Source organism: Mesoplodon mirus (assembly GCF_964341445.2).
Source record: "Mesoplodon mirus genome assembly, chromosome: 5".
In the NCBI taxonomy this organism is placed as follows: domain Eukaryota; kingdom Metazoa; phylum Chordata; class Mammalia; order Artiodactyla; family Ziphiidae; genus Mesoplodon; species Mesoplodon mirus.
In genome coordinates this window covers 148,381,275-148,395,290 of record NC_138980.1, presented here as the reverse complement: position 1 = coordinate 148,395,290, position 14,016 = coordinate 148,381,275, and the positions used below count along the sequence as shown (strand labels likewise).

The following is a 14,016-nucleotide window of genomic DNA, read 5'->3' as shown; positions in this document are numbered from 1 at the left end:
GGAAGAAATAGAAAATATGAACAGATCAATCACAAGTAATGAAATTGAAACCGTGATTAAAATTCTTCCAACAAACAACATTCCAGGACCAGATGGCTTCACTGGTGAATTCTATCAAACACTTAGAGAAGAGCTAACACCCATCCTTCTCAAACCTTCCAAAAAATTGCAGAGAAAGGAACACTCCCAAACTCATTCTATGAGGCCACCATCACCCTGATAGCAAAACCAGACAGAGATACTACAAAAAAAGAAAATTACAGACCAATATCACTGATGAATATAGATGCAAAAATCCTCAACAGAATACTAGCAAACAGAATCCAACAACACATTAAAAGGATTATACACCATGATCAAGTAGGGTTTATCCCAGGAATGCAAGGATTCTTCAATACACGCAAATCAATCAGTGTGATACACCATATTAACAAACTGAAGGATAAAAACCATATGATCATCTCAATAGATGCAGAAAAAGCTTTTGACAAAATGGAACACCGATTTATGATAAAAACCCTCCAGAAAGTGGGCATGGAGGGAAACTACCTCAACATAATAAAGGCCATATATGACAAACCCACAGCAAACATCATTCTCAATGGTGAGAAACTGAAAGCATTTCCTCTAATATCAGGAACAAGACAAGGATGTCCACTCTTGCCACTCTTATTCAACATAGTTTTGGAAGTCCTAGCCACGGCAATCAGAGAAGAAAAAGAAATAAAAGGAATCCAAATTGGAAAAGAAGAAGTAAAACTGTCACTGTTTGCAGATGACATGAAACGGTACCTAGAGAATCCTACAGATGCCACCAGAAAACTACTAGAGCTAATCAATGAATCTGGTAAAGTTGCAGGATACAAAATTAATGCACAGAAATCTGTTGCATTCCTATACACTAACAATGAAGGATCAGAAAGAGAAATTAAGGAAACAATCCATTCACCATTGCAACAAAAAGAATAAAATACCTAGGAATAAACCTACCTAAGGAGGTAAAAGACCTGTACTCAGAAAACTATAAGACACTGATGAAAGAAATTAAAGATGACACAAACAGATGGAGAGTTATACCATATTCTTGGATTGGAAGAATCAATATTGTGAAAATGACTATACTACTCGAAGCAATCTACAGATCCAATGCAATCCCTATCAAGTTACCAATGGCATATTTTACAGAACTAGAACAAAAAATCTTAAAATTTGTATGGAGACACAAAAGACCCCGAATAGCCAAAGCAGTCTTGAGGGAAAAAAAACAGAGCTGGAGGAATCAGACTCCCTGACTTCAGACTATACTACAAAGCTACAGTAATCAAGACAGTATGGTACTGGCACAAGAACAGAAATATAGATCAATGGAACAGGATAGAAAGCCCAGAGATAAACCCACGCACCTATGGTCAACTAATCTATGACAAAGGAGGCAAGGATATGAAATGGAGAAAAGACAGTCTCTTCAATAAGTGGTGCTGGGAAAACTGGACAGCTACATGTAAAAAAATGAAATTAGAACATTCCCTAACACCACACTCAAAAATAAACTCAAAATGGATTAGAGACCTAAATGTAAGAGTGGACACTATGAAACTCTTAGAGGAAAATATAGGAAGAACACTCTTTGACATAAATCACCTCAGGATCTTTTTTTTTATCCACCTCCTAGAGTAATGGAAATAAAAACAAAAATAAACAAATGGGACCTAATGAAACTTAAAAGCTTTTGCAAAGCAAAGGAAACTGCAAACAAGGGAAAAAGACAACCCTCAGAATGAGAGAAAGTATTTGCAAATGAATCAACGGACAAAGGATTATTCTCCAAAATATATAAACAGCTCATGCAGCTCAATATTAAAAAAAAAACAATCAAAAAATGGGCAGAAGACCTAAATAGACATTTCTCCAAAGAAGACACACAGATGGCCAAGAAGCACATGAATATCTGCTCAACAGCACTAATTATTAGAGAAATGCAAATCAAAACTACAATGAGGTATTACTTCACACTGATCAGAATGGCCATCATCAGAAAATCTACAAACAATGCTGGAGAGGGTGTGGAGAAAAGGGAACCCTCTTGCACTGTTGGTGGGAATGTAAAGTGATACAGCCTCTATGGAAAACAGTATGGAGGTTCCTTTAAAAACTAAAAATAGAACTACCATACGACCCAGCAATCCCACTACTGGGCATATACCCTGAGAAACCATAATTCAAAAAGTGACAGTAGCACAATGTTCATTTGCACTCTATTTACAATAGCCAGGACATGGAAGCAACCTAAGTGTCCATCAACAGATGAATGGATAAAGAAGATGTGGCACATATATACAATGGAATATTACTCAGCCATGAAAAGAAACGAAATTGAGTTATTTGTAGTGAGGTGGATGGACCTGGAGTCTGTCATACAGAGTGAAGTAAGTCAGAAAGAGAAAGACAAATACCGTATGCTAACATATATATTTTGAATCTAAAAAAAAAAAAGTTCTGAAGAACCCTGGGGCAGGACAGGAATAAAGACGCAGATGTAGAGAATGGACTTGAGGACATGGGTAAGCTGGGACGAAGTGAGAGAGTGGCATTGACATATATACACTACGAAATGTAAAATAGATACCTAGTGGGAAGCAGCTGCATAGCACAGGGAGATCAGCACAGCGCTTTGTGACCACCTAGAGGGGTGGGATAGGGAGGGTGGGAGGGAGACACAGGAGGGAGGGGATATGGGGATATGTGTATACATATAGCTGATTCATTTTGTAATGCAGCAGAAACTAACACAACATTGTAAAGCAATTATACTCCAATAAAGATGTTAAAAGAAAATATAAGGATCAATACATGCACTATGCTATACTTTATGTACAGTATCTCATTTAATCCTAGAAATAGCCCTATGAGTTAGGGATTATTTTATAGAGGAGGAAACTGGGACTTAGAGAGACTAAATAACTTCCCCACAGTGTGCAGTTATCAAGTGGCAGAGTTGGAATCTAATACTGGATCTGCCTGACTCTATGGCTCATATTCTTAACACTATTGCTTATCAATGAATCAGGGAATAAATACAGTATACAGCCTAAATGTTTTTTAAGAATTACAATAGAAATACTTAAATTCTAGATGAATGCATTTATAAATTACACTTTTTCTTTTTTGTTTTTGTTTCTAATTGAAGTACAGTTGACTTATAATGTTGTATTAGCTTCAGGTATACAGGAAAGTGATTCAGTTATACACATATATTTATTCATTTTCAGATTATTTTCCATTATAGTTTATTACAAGATATTGGATATAGTTCCCTGTGCTATACAGTAGGTCTTTGTTGTCTATTTAATATTTTCTATATAGTAGTGTGTATCTGTTAATCCCAAACTCCTAATTTACCCCCTCCTCCCCCACCTTTCCCCTTTGCTAACCATAAGTTGGTTTTCTATGTCTGAGTCTATTTCTGTTTTGTAAATAAGATCATATCATTTTTTTAAGATTCCACATATAAGTGATGTCATATATTTGCCTTTCGCTGTCTGACTTCACTTAGTATGATAATCTCTAGGTCCATCCATACTGCTGCAAATGACATATTCCATTGTGTATATATATATACACACACATATACATACACTGCATCTTCTTTACCCATTTTTCTGTCGACGGACATTTAGGTTGCTTCCATGTCTTGGCTCTTGTAAATACTGCTACTATGAACACTGAGGTGCATATATCTTTTCAAATTAGAGTTTTCATCTTTTCTGGATATATGCCCAGGAGTGGGATTGCAGGATCATGTGGTAGCTCTATTTTTAGTTTTTAATGGAACCTTCATACTGTTCTCCATAGTGGCTACACAATTTACATTCTCACCAACAGTGTATGAGCGTTCCCTTTTCTCCACATCATCGCCAACATTTGTTATTCGTAATCTTTTTCATGATATTCATTCTAACAGGTGTGAGGTGATATCTCACTGTGGTTTTGATTTGCATTTCCCTGATGGTTAGCAATGTTGAGCATCTTTTCATGTGCCTGTTGGCCATCTGCATTTCCTCTTTGGAAAAGTGTCTATTCAGTTCTTCTGCTCATGTTTTGATTGGGTTGTTTGTTTTTTTGATATTGAGCTATATGAGCTATTTGTACATTTTGGAAATTAATCCCTTGTCGGTTGCATCCTTTGCAAATATTTTCTCTTATTCCATAGGTTGTTTTTTCATTTTGTTTACAATTTCCTTTGCTGTCTGAAAGTTTTTAAGTTTAATTAGGTCCAATTTGTTTATCTTTGCTTTTATTTCCACTACTCTAGGAGACAGATCCAAAAAAATAGTGGTGTGATTTAATGTCAAAGAGTGTTCTGCCTATGTTTCCCTCTAGGAGTTTTATAGTATTTGGTCTTATATTTAGGTCTTTGATCCATTTTGGGTTTATTTTTGTATATGGTGTTAGAAAATGTTCTAATTTCATTGTTTCACATGTACCTGCCAAGTTTTCCCAGCACCACTTACTGAAAAGACTGCGTTTTCTCCACTGTATATTCTTGTCTCCTTTGTGGTGGATTAATTGAGCATAAGTGCATGGGTTTATTTCTGGGCTTGCTATCCTGTTCCATTGATCTATGTGTTTGTTTTTGTGCCAGTACCATACTCTTTTGATTACTGTAGTTTGTAGTATAGGCCAAAGTCATGGAGCCTGATGCCTCCAGCTCTGTTCTTTCTCAAGACTGTCTTGGCTAATTGGGGTCTTTTGTGTTTCCAGACAAATTTTAAAATTATTTGTTCTAGTTATGTGAAAAATGCCATTGGTATTTTATAGGGATTGCATTGAATCTGTAGATTGCCTTGGATAGTATGGTCATTTTAACAATATTGATTTTGTAATCCAAGAACATGGCATATCTTTCCATCTGTTTGTGTCATCTTCAGTTTATTTCATCAGGGTCTCATAATTTTCTGAGTACAGGTCTTTTGCCTCTTTAGGTAGGTTTATTCCTAGGTATTTTATTCTTTTTGATGTGATGGTAAATGGAATTTTTTCTTTTATTTCTCTTTTTTATATTTCACTGTGTATAGAAATGCAACATCTTTCTGTATATTAATTTTGTATCCTGCAACTTTACTGAATTCATTGACGAGCTTTAGTAGTTTTCTGGTGGCATGTTTAGGAATTTCTATATATAGTATCATGTCATCTGAAAACACTGACAGTTTTACTTCTTTCCAATTTGGATTCATTTTATTTCCTTTTCTTATCTGATTGCTGTGGTTAGGATTTCCAAAACTATGTTGAATAAAAGTAGCAAGAGTGGACATCCTTGTCTTGTTCCTGATCTTAAAGGAAATGCTTTCAGCTTTTCAGCATTGACTATGATGTTAGCTGTGGGTTTGTCATATATGGCCTTTATTATGTTGAGGTATGTTCCCTCCCACTTTCTGGAGAATTTTTTTATAATATATATAGAATTTTATCAAAAGCTTATTCTGCATCTATTGAGATGATCATATGGTTTTTATTTTTCAGTTTGTTAATGTGGTGTATCATACTCATTGATTTGTGGATATTGAAAAATCATTGCATCCCTAGGATAAATCCACTTGATCATGGTGTATGGTCCTTCTAATGTATTGTTGGAGTCAGTTTGCTAGTATTTTGTTGAGGATTTTTGCATCTATGTTCATCAGTGATACTGGCCTGTAATTTTCTTTTTTTGTGATATCTTTGTCTGGTTTTGGTATCAGGGTGATGGTGTCCTCATAGAATGAGTTTGGAAGTATTCCTTCCTCTCCAATTTTTTGGAACAGTTTCAGAAGGACAGGTGTTAACTTTTCTCTATTTGTTTGGTAGAATTAACCTGTGAAGCCAACTAATCCTGGACTTTTGTTTGTTGGGAGGTTTTTTTTAATTAATTAATTTATTTATTTATTTAGGCTGCGCTGGGTCATAATTGCAGCACATCCGATCTTTACTGCAGCATGCGGGATCTTTAGTTGCGGCATGTGGGATATTTTAGTTGCAGCATGCAGGCTCGGGCTTCTTAGTTGTGGCATGCAGCCTTATTAGTTGCAGCATGTGGCCTTCTTAGTTGCAGCACACGGACTCTTAGTTGTGGCATGCAGACTTAGTTGCAACATGCGAACTTTTAGTTGTGGCATGCATGCGGGATCTAGTTCCCCTACTAGGGATCGAACCTGGGCCCCATGCATTGGGAGTATGGAGACTTACCCACTGGACCACCAGGGAAGTCCCTTGTTGGGAGTTTTTAAATTACTGATTAAATTTCAGTACTGGTAATTGGTCTGTTCATAATTTCTATTTCTTCCTGGTTCAGTCTTGGGAGACTGTACCTATCCAAGAATTTGTCCATCTCTTAGAGGTTGTCCATTTTATTTGCATATAGTTCCTCATAGTAGTGTCTTATGATCCTTTGTATTTCTCTGGTGTCGGTTGTAACTTCTCATTTTTCATTTCTAATTTTATTGATTTGGGCCCTCTCTCTTTTTTTCTTGATGAGTCTGGCTAAAGGTTTATCAATTTTGTTTACCTTTTCAAAGAACCAGCTTTTAGTTTCATTGATCATTTCTATTGTTTTCTTCATGTCTATTTCATTGATTTCTGCTCTGATCTTTATGATTTTTTCCCTTCTACTAACTTTGGGTTTTGTTTTTTCTTCTTTCTCTAGTTCCTTTAGGTGTAAAGTTAGGTTATTTATTTGAGATTTTTCTTGTTTCCGAAGGTAAGCTTATATCGCTATAAACATCCCTCTTAGAACAGCTTTTACTGCATCCTATAAGTTTTGGCTCATCATGTTTTTATCATTTGTTTCTAGGTATTGTTTAATTTCCTCTATTTCTTCAGTGATTCATTTGTTGTTTAGTAGCATACTGTTTAGCCTCCACATGTTTGTGTTTCTTGCAGCTTTTTTCCTTGTAGTTGATTTCTAGTCTCACAGTGTTTTGGTTGGAAAAGATGCTTGATATGATTTCAGTTTTCTTAAATTTACCGAGGCTTGTTTTGTGGCCTAGCATGTGATCTGTCCTGGAGAATGTTCCAACTTGAAAAGAATGTGTATTCTGCTGCTTTAGGATGGAATGCTCTCTATATATCAATTAAGTTCATTTGGTCTAACGTGTTATTTAAGGCTTTTTTCCTTATTGATTTCTGTCTGGATGATTTGTCCATTGATGTAAGTGGGGTGTTAAAGTCCCCTACTATTATTGTGTTATTGTTGATTTCTCCTTTTGTAGCTGTTAATATTTGCCTTATATATTGAGGTGCTTCTAAATTGGGTGCATATATTTATAATTGTTATATCTTCTTCTTGGATTCATCCCTTGATCATTGTGTAGTGTCCTTCGTCTCTGGTAACAGTCTTTATTTTAACGTCTATTTTGTTTGATATAAATATTGCTATTCTGGCTTTCTTTTGATTTCTATTTGCATGGAATACCCTTTTCTATACTCTTGCTTTCAGTCTGTATGTGTCTCTGGATCTGAAGTGAGTCACTTGTAGGCAGAATATATATGGGTCTTATTTTTGTATCCATTCAGCCACTCTATGTCTTTTGTTTGGAGCATTTAGTCCATTTACATTTAAGGTAATTATCTATATGTATGTTCTTATTCTCATTTTGTTAACTGTTTTGGATTTGTTTTTGTATGTGTTTTCCCCCCTTTCTTCTTTTGTTCTCTTGTGATTTGATGACTATCTTTGGTGTTATATTTGGATTCCTTTTTCTTTTTGTGTGTATATCTATTAGAGGTTTTTGGTTTGCAATTACCATGAGGTTTTTGTAACAGAGTCTCTCTCTCTCTCTCTCTCTCTATATATATATATATACACACATACATATATATATGTATGTGTATATATATATGTATGTATGTATATATATGATTGTTTTAAGTTGTTGATCTCTTAATTTCAAATGCATTTTAGATACCCTGCATTTGTACTCTCCTGCCCTCACAATTACTACTTTTGATGTCATATTTTACATCTAATTGTTCTGTGTATCTCTTAACCGCTTATTACGGATACAGATGATTTTTACTACTTTTGTCTTTTAACCTCCCTACTAGCTTTATGTTTGTATGATTTCCTACCTTTACTGTAGGTTTGCCTTTACCATGAGTTTTTCCTTTCATAATTTTCTTGTTGCTAGTTGCAGACTTTTCTTTTTGGCCTAGAGAATTTCCTTTAACATTTGTTGTAAAGCTGGGTTGGTGGTGCTGAATTCTTTTAGCTTTTGCTTGTCTATAAAGCTTTTGCTTTCTCCCTGAAATCTGAACAAGAGCCTTGCTGGGTGGAGTGTTCTTGGTTATAGGTTTTCCCCTTTCATCACTTTAAATATATCCTGCCACTCCCTTCTGGTCTGCAGAATTTTCTGCTGAAAAATCAGCTGATAGCCTTACGGGAGTTCCTGTGTATGTTATTTGTTGCTTTTCCCTTGCTACTTTTAGTATTCTCTCTTTATCTTTAATTTTTGTCATTTTGATTACAGTGTGTCTTGGTGTCTTCCTCTTTGGGTTAATCCTGCATGGGACTCTGCAATTCCTGGACTTGGGTAACTATTTCTTTTCCCACGTTAGGGAAGTTTTCAGCTGTTATCTCTTCAATATTTTCTCAGGCCCTTTGTCTCTCTCTTCCCCTTCTGGGACCACTACAATGTGAATATTAGTGCATTTGATGTTGTCCCAGAGGTCTCTTAAACTGTCCTTATTTCTTTTCATTCTTTTTTTCTGTTCAGCAGCAGTGATTTCCAGTACTCTGTCTTTCAGCTCACTGATCCATTCTTCTGTATCATTTAGTCTACTATTGATCCCTTCTAGTGCATTTTTCATTTCAGTTATTGTATTCTTCATTTCTGTTTGGTTTTTCTTTATATTTTCTAACTCTGTTAAAAACTTCTAACTTTTCACTCTGTGCATCCATTCTCCTCCTGAGTTCTTTGATCATCTTTACAATCATTACTCTGAACTTTCTCAGGTAGATAGCCTACTCCACTTCACTTAGTTCTTCTGGGTTTTTATCTTGTTCCTTCATCTGAAACATATTCCTCTGCTGCTTCATTCTGTCATAGGTTGCTATTTGTATTTTTGTGTATGTGGTAGGTTAGTTACATTTCTCAACTTTGGAGAAGTAGCCTTTTGTAGGAGACATCCTATGCGTCCCAGCAGTGCACTCCCCTCTCATCACCCAAGCTATATGGTCTAGGGATCCCCCTAAGAGGGCTGTGTGTGTCCTTCTTTTGTGTTGGGCTATGTGGGTGGCCTGGTAGGCTTGGTTGGCTCTTAGTCCAGTTGGTTGCCAGGCCCTGTCTTGTGCAGATGCTGCTGGCTGCTATTTAGTGGGGCCTGGTCATGAGGCAGCTGGTTACAGAACTCTGGGGCCCCGCAGCTAGTGTTGGCTTACTGCTGAGCGGAGTCAGGGTCCCAAAGACTCTGGGGCTATTGCCTACCCACTGGCAGGTGAAGCTAGATCCTGGGGTTAGTGCTGGACTACTGGTAGGCAGAGCTCATTCCTGGTCTGACTGCAGGGCCCAGGGATCCCAAAGCTCCTTTCATATCACTGGCTGGCGCGGGTGTGGGGGGCAGTTCCTGACACAGTTGGGTATAGTGTGTGGAGTGTCCCAAAGATTGCGTTGGCATGCTAGTGGGCAGGGCCAGGGCCCAGCTTGTCTCAGGGTCAGGTCTGGCTTGCTGTTGGCAGGCTTGGTCTGCAGGCTGAAGGACTGTATTTTTCTGCTACTGGCGTCTGCCCCCTGGTGGGTGAGGCTACTCTAGAGACTAGTATAGGCTTCCTGGTGGGAAGGGCTGGTGCCTGCCCACTGGTGGCTAAAGGTGGGTCTTGGCTCTCTGGTGGGAAGGGCCATGTCTAGCGGTGTGTCTGGGTCAGAAATCTTTAGGCAGACTTTCTACTAATGGGTGGGGCTATTCCCCACCCAGTTAGTTGTTTGGCCTGAGGCATCATTGGCGCCTACAGGCTGTTGGGTGGGGCCAGGTTTTGGCACTAATGAGCTAAGATCGCAGCCCCCAGCAGCAGTATTTATGCATTTGAATATTTCCCAATATCTCTGCCACCAATGTCTATGTCTCCAGGTTGAGCCATAGCTGTCCCAGCTCTCCAGGAGACTCTCTAAGACCAGCAAGTAGGTCTGGCCCAGGCTCCTATCAAATTAACGTTTTTGCTCTGGGTCCCAGTGTACATGGGATTTTGTGTGCACCCTTTAAGCATGAAGTCTCTTTCTCCCAGTCTTGTGAGGCTTCTGCAATTAAACCCTGCTGGCGTCAAAGCCAAATCCTCCGGGGGCTTGTCTTCCTGGTGCCAGACCTCCAGGCTGGGAAGCCTGCCATGGGGTTCAGAACTCTTACTCCTGTGGGAGAACCTCTGCAGTATAACTATTCTCCAGTTTGTGGGTCACCCACCCAGTGGGTATGGGATTTGATTGTATCACGAGTCTGCCCCTCCTGCCCACCTCGTTGTGGTTCCTTCTGTATGTCTTTAGCCGTAGAAGATCTTTTCTGGTAAGTTCCAGTCTTTTTCGCTGATGGTTGTTCTGCAGATAGTTGTGATTTTGGTGTGCTCGTGAGAGGAGGTGAGCTCGGGGTCTTTCTACTCCACCATCTTGGCAGCTCTCCTAAATCACACTTTTTACCAACTATTTGCCAGGGTGTGTCACTTAACATACTCATTTAATCCTCACAACCCTATGAGGGAAGTAACGTTACAATCCACATTTTAGAGATGACAAAATTGAGACTTAAGGAAGAAAAGTGCTCTGCTGAGACCATATACTAGGATTTAAACTCTGGTCTTCTGATTCCAATCTTAAACAGCAATGTTATGCTATCTCCACTTATAGCAAAAAAAAAAAAAAAAAAAAAAAGTTAAAATTTGTCTTTAATCAGGAATTACTGATTCCTTACTGATTAAATTTCTAAATAAGTGAGACAACCTCTGAGAAGTACCTGGTGTGGGACTTGACACATACTAGGAAGAACAAAAGATCATTTCTTATTCATTCAACACATGTTTACTGAACACCTACTAGGTAAGCCAGACAGTGTTCTAGCCAGTGGTGAACAAAGCTAAGTCCTTGCTCTACAAGTTTGTATTTCTTTCCTGAAGTGTTTATAGATCATAACTACACAAACAGTAGGTAAATCTGTTGACACTTAGAAAATATTATCTGAACTGCCATTTTAGGCTTAGTGCATTTTCAATACTAATAGGTCACTGTATAAGCTATACCCCTAAAGCTGCAATGAAATTCCTCAATTTTTCCACCAGGGACTGTGTCCTGATCAGCCTGCTGAAATGCACACCTTGGCCTCAAGAGGGACTTGAGGAATGAATGAATCCATTACAGTCATTCCCCAGGCCTAGGAATCATCTTAAAGCTATTCAGCTGTTATGGAGCACATAGGAGCTCCATATTAACTGTAAAACATGAAGAATAGGGGAAAATTTTAAGTGTGGTCCTAAAGAAAGAACCTTGATACAAAAAGGACTAGGATGGCCTTGAGAATGACTCCCATTACTTTAGAGCAGTTAGCTAATCTTTCCTTAAAGACGTGGGTAATGGATAAACAACAATATCCTACTATATAGCACAGGGAACTCTATTCAATATCCTATGATAAACCATAATGGAAAAAAATATTAGAAAAAAGAATGTATATATACATGTAACTGAACCACTTTGCTGTACAGCAGAAATTAACACAACACTGTAAATTAACTATACTTCAATAAAAAAAAAAAAAGACTTGGCTAAACACATCCTCTGTAAAGCCAGAATGGAACTCCTTAGGTACAATTAGTGAGCCCTTACTCTGGGTGCATCCACGGCACTTTGTGATGCCATATAATGTGGTCAGCAACATGTCTGTGCCCTCAGGGAAGTACTCAGTGCTCAAAAAAGTTGGAAGAATGGGCTTTCCTGTTTTAAAATAAGGCTAATCTTCTCTAGCTCTAAGTAGAATGATGCTGTGAAGAAAAATAAAATGATGTTAAAAAAATGAAAGACCAGAAAAATTAAACATATAGGTTTCTTACCTTTAAAGATAGGGATCCAGCTAGAAAAAAGTGGTCTATATCAATAACAGAGGCTAAAAATCCAGCTAAAATGATTTCTCCAATGTCAATCTTCTTCTTGATTCCAATGACTATTGCCCATGACCACATGCCAATCACACAATGTACTGAATTATCTGAGAGTGCACGAAGCCAGTCATTTTGTTGAATTATGGAAAACTGAAGAAGTCTGTCAGCTACTAGGCAGAAAATGCCCAGACCAAGGCTGGAAATAAGAGATTCAGTGCTACAAGACTGGAGTAAAGCATGGGTCTTCTCAGTCTCGGATGCCATCACAAATGGTATGTCAGTATATGCTAAAAGCCATCAGGAAACAAACAGCTTATTCTTGTTTACATTCCCAGTCACCCTAAAATAGAAAGCAGAGAAAATGAAGATGATGGGCTGCCATATAATATATAAACAAAACAATATCGAGAATAATTTTACAAGTATAAAACCAAGTTGTAAAAACTGGTATTTCTTTTTTTCTTTAACAGTTATCAGTAATTTCCTTTTATTTTTTCCAGCTTTATTGAGATATAACTGGTACATAGCACTGTGTAAGTTTATCTAACACAACATGATGATTTGATATACATATGTATTGTTAAATGATCACCACAATAAGGTTAGTCAACACAGTCATGACTTTACATGGTTACCTTTGTGTGAGTGTGATGAGAACATTTACGATATACTCTCTTAGCAACTTTTGTATTAAAAGAAATAGTATTTCTTACATTTATATATAACATGCCACGTGGCCCAAAGAGAACAGATTAGCTTTGTAGGAACAACAGTTTAGATGGTAGCATGTGTCAAGGGAAATTTAAGAAAGCCCACTGACTAATCTACTACTTTGAGGTCATCAAATAGTTCTTTCTTTCAGCAATGTGTACTACACAGTAGTGGGGATCCATTGTGTCTGTGTACCCAGCAACGGCTTTCCATACTTTTTCTGATAACAGCATCCACTTCCTTTGGGAAAACTGCTCATCAAAATACCCAAACTCTGGAGCTGACCAATTAGAATTCCCTGTATCCCTTATTAATAGTAGTGATTAACAAGCAATTACTAATTAGTAATAATTTTATAGTAGTGATTAGTAATGATTACTCTGCTTATGAAGGTGACCCCAGCTGGGCCAATCAGACTCCTTTCCAGAATTTTTCCTAGTGGAGCTGATGGGGAAAGTTCTTTTTCTTCTTACAGACCATGGACTCCACTACATGGAACAGCCTAGGAAAAAAGAATCATAAGGACATCAAGTCCTCAGGTCCAATCTCTAAGGTTCTCAGAGCTGCCCTGGTTCCTGCAGCTCACCTTTCACCTTCCATGAGCTACCTCAGGATTTTCCCAATAAGTCCCCTTTTCCTTTCTGTTACCTCTAACCAAAGAACCTTAACTGACATAAAAAGGCAATCATAATTCTGAGTGCTTGCCTGGCATAGAATATTGAAATCACTTATCTAGTTAAAGTTATCAACATTGTGTGATACCTGAAGTTTTTGTATTGTTTTGTTTTAGTTCTGAGACTTAAAGAATAACTAAATGATTTATTGAGAAAGATTCAACCTCCATTCTGTAATAAAAACTATACATAGCTCATTGTATATATTCTATTTTTTTTTTTTTTTTTTTTTTTTTTTTGCGGTACGCGGGCCTCTCACTGTTGTGGCCTCTCCCGTTGCGGAGCACAGGCTCCAGACGCACAGGCTCAGTGGCCATGTCGCACAGGCCCAGCCGCTCCATGGCATGTGGGATCTTCCCGGACCAGGGCACGAACCCGTGTCCCCTGCATCGACAGGCAGACTCTCAACCACTGCGCCACCAGGGAAGCCCTCATTGTATATATTCTAAAATTTATAGGGAAATGCAAAAGACCTAGAATAGGAAAACATCTTTAAAAAACAACTAAGTTGAAGGACTTACA

The 14,016-nt window shown here is 37.9% G+C and overlaps 1 protein-coding gene across 5 annotated transcripts in view; it reads right to left on the bottom strand.

Moving 5' to 3' along the window:
* The window catches only part of TMEM267 (transmembrane protein 267), a 28,623-nt gene that overhangs the window by 4,806 nt on the left and 9,801 nt on the right, over positions 1 to 14,016 (bottom strand). For 4 of the 5 annotated variants that reach the window (XM_082622377.1, XM_082622376.1, XM_082622379.1 and 1 more), the window contains exon 2: positions 12,062 to 12,449. In XM_082622377.1, the coding sequence (XP_082478503.1) occupies positions 12,062 to 12,373 (312 nt within the window). In that variant the 5' untranslated portion in view covers positions 12,374 to 12,449. Of the gene's footprint in view, positions 1 to 12,061; positions 12,450 to 13,199; positions 13,374 to 14,016 lie in introns of those variants that run through there. The other variant, XM_082622378.1, reaches the window with a different exon arrangement.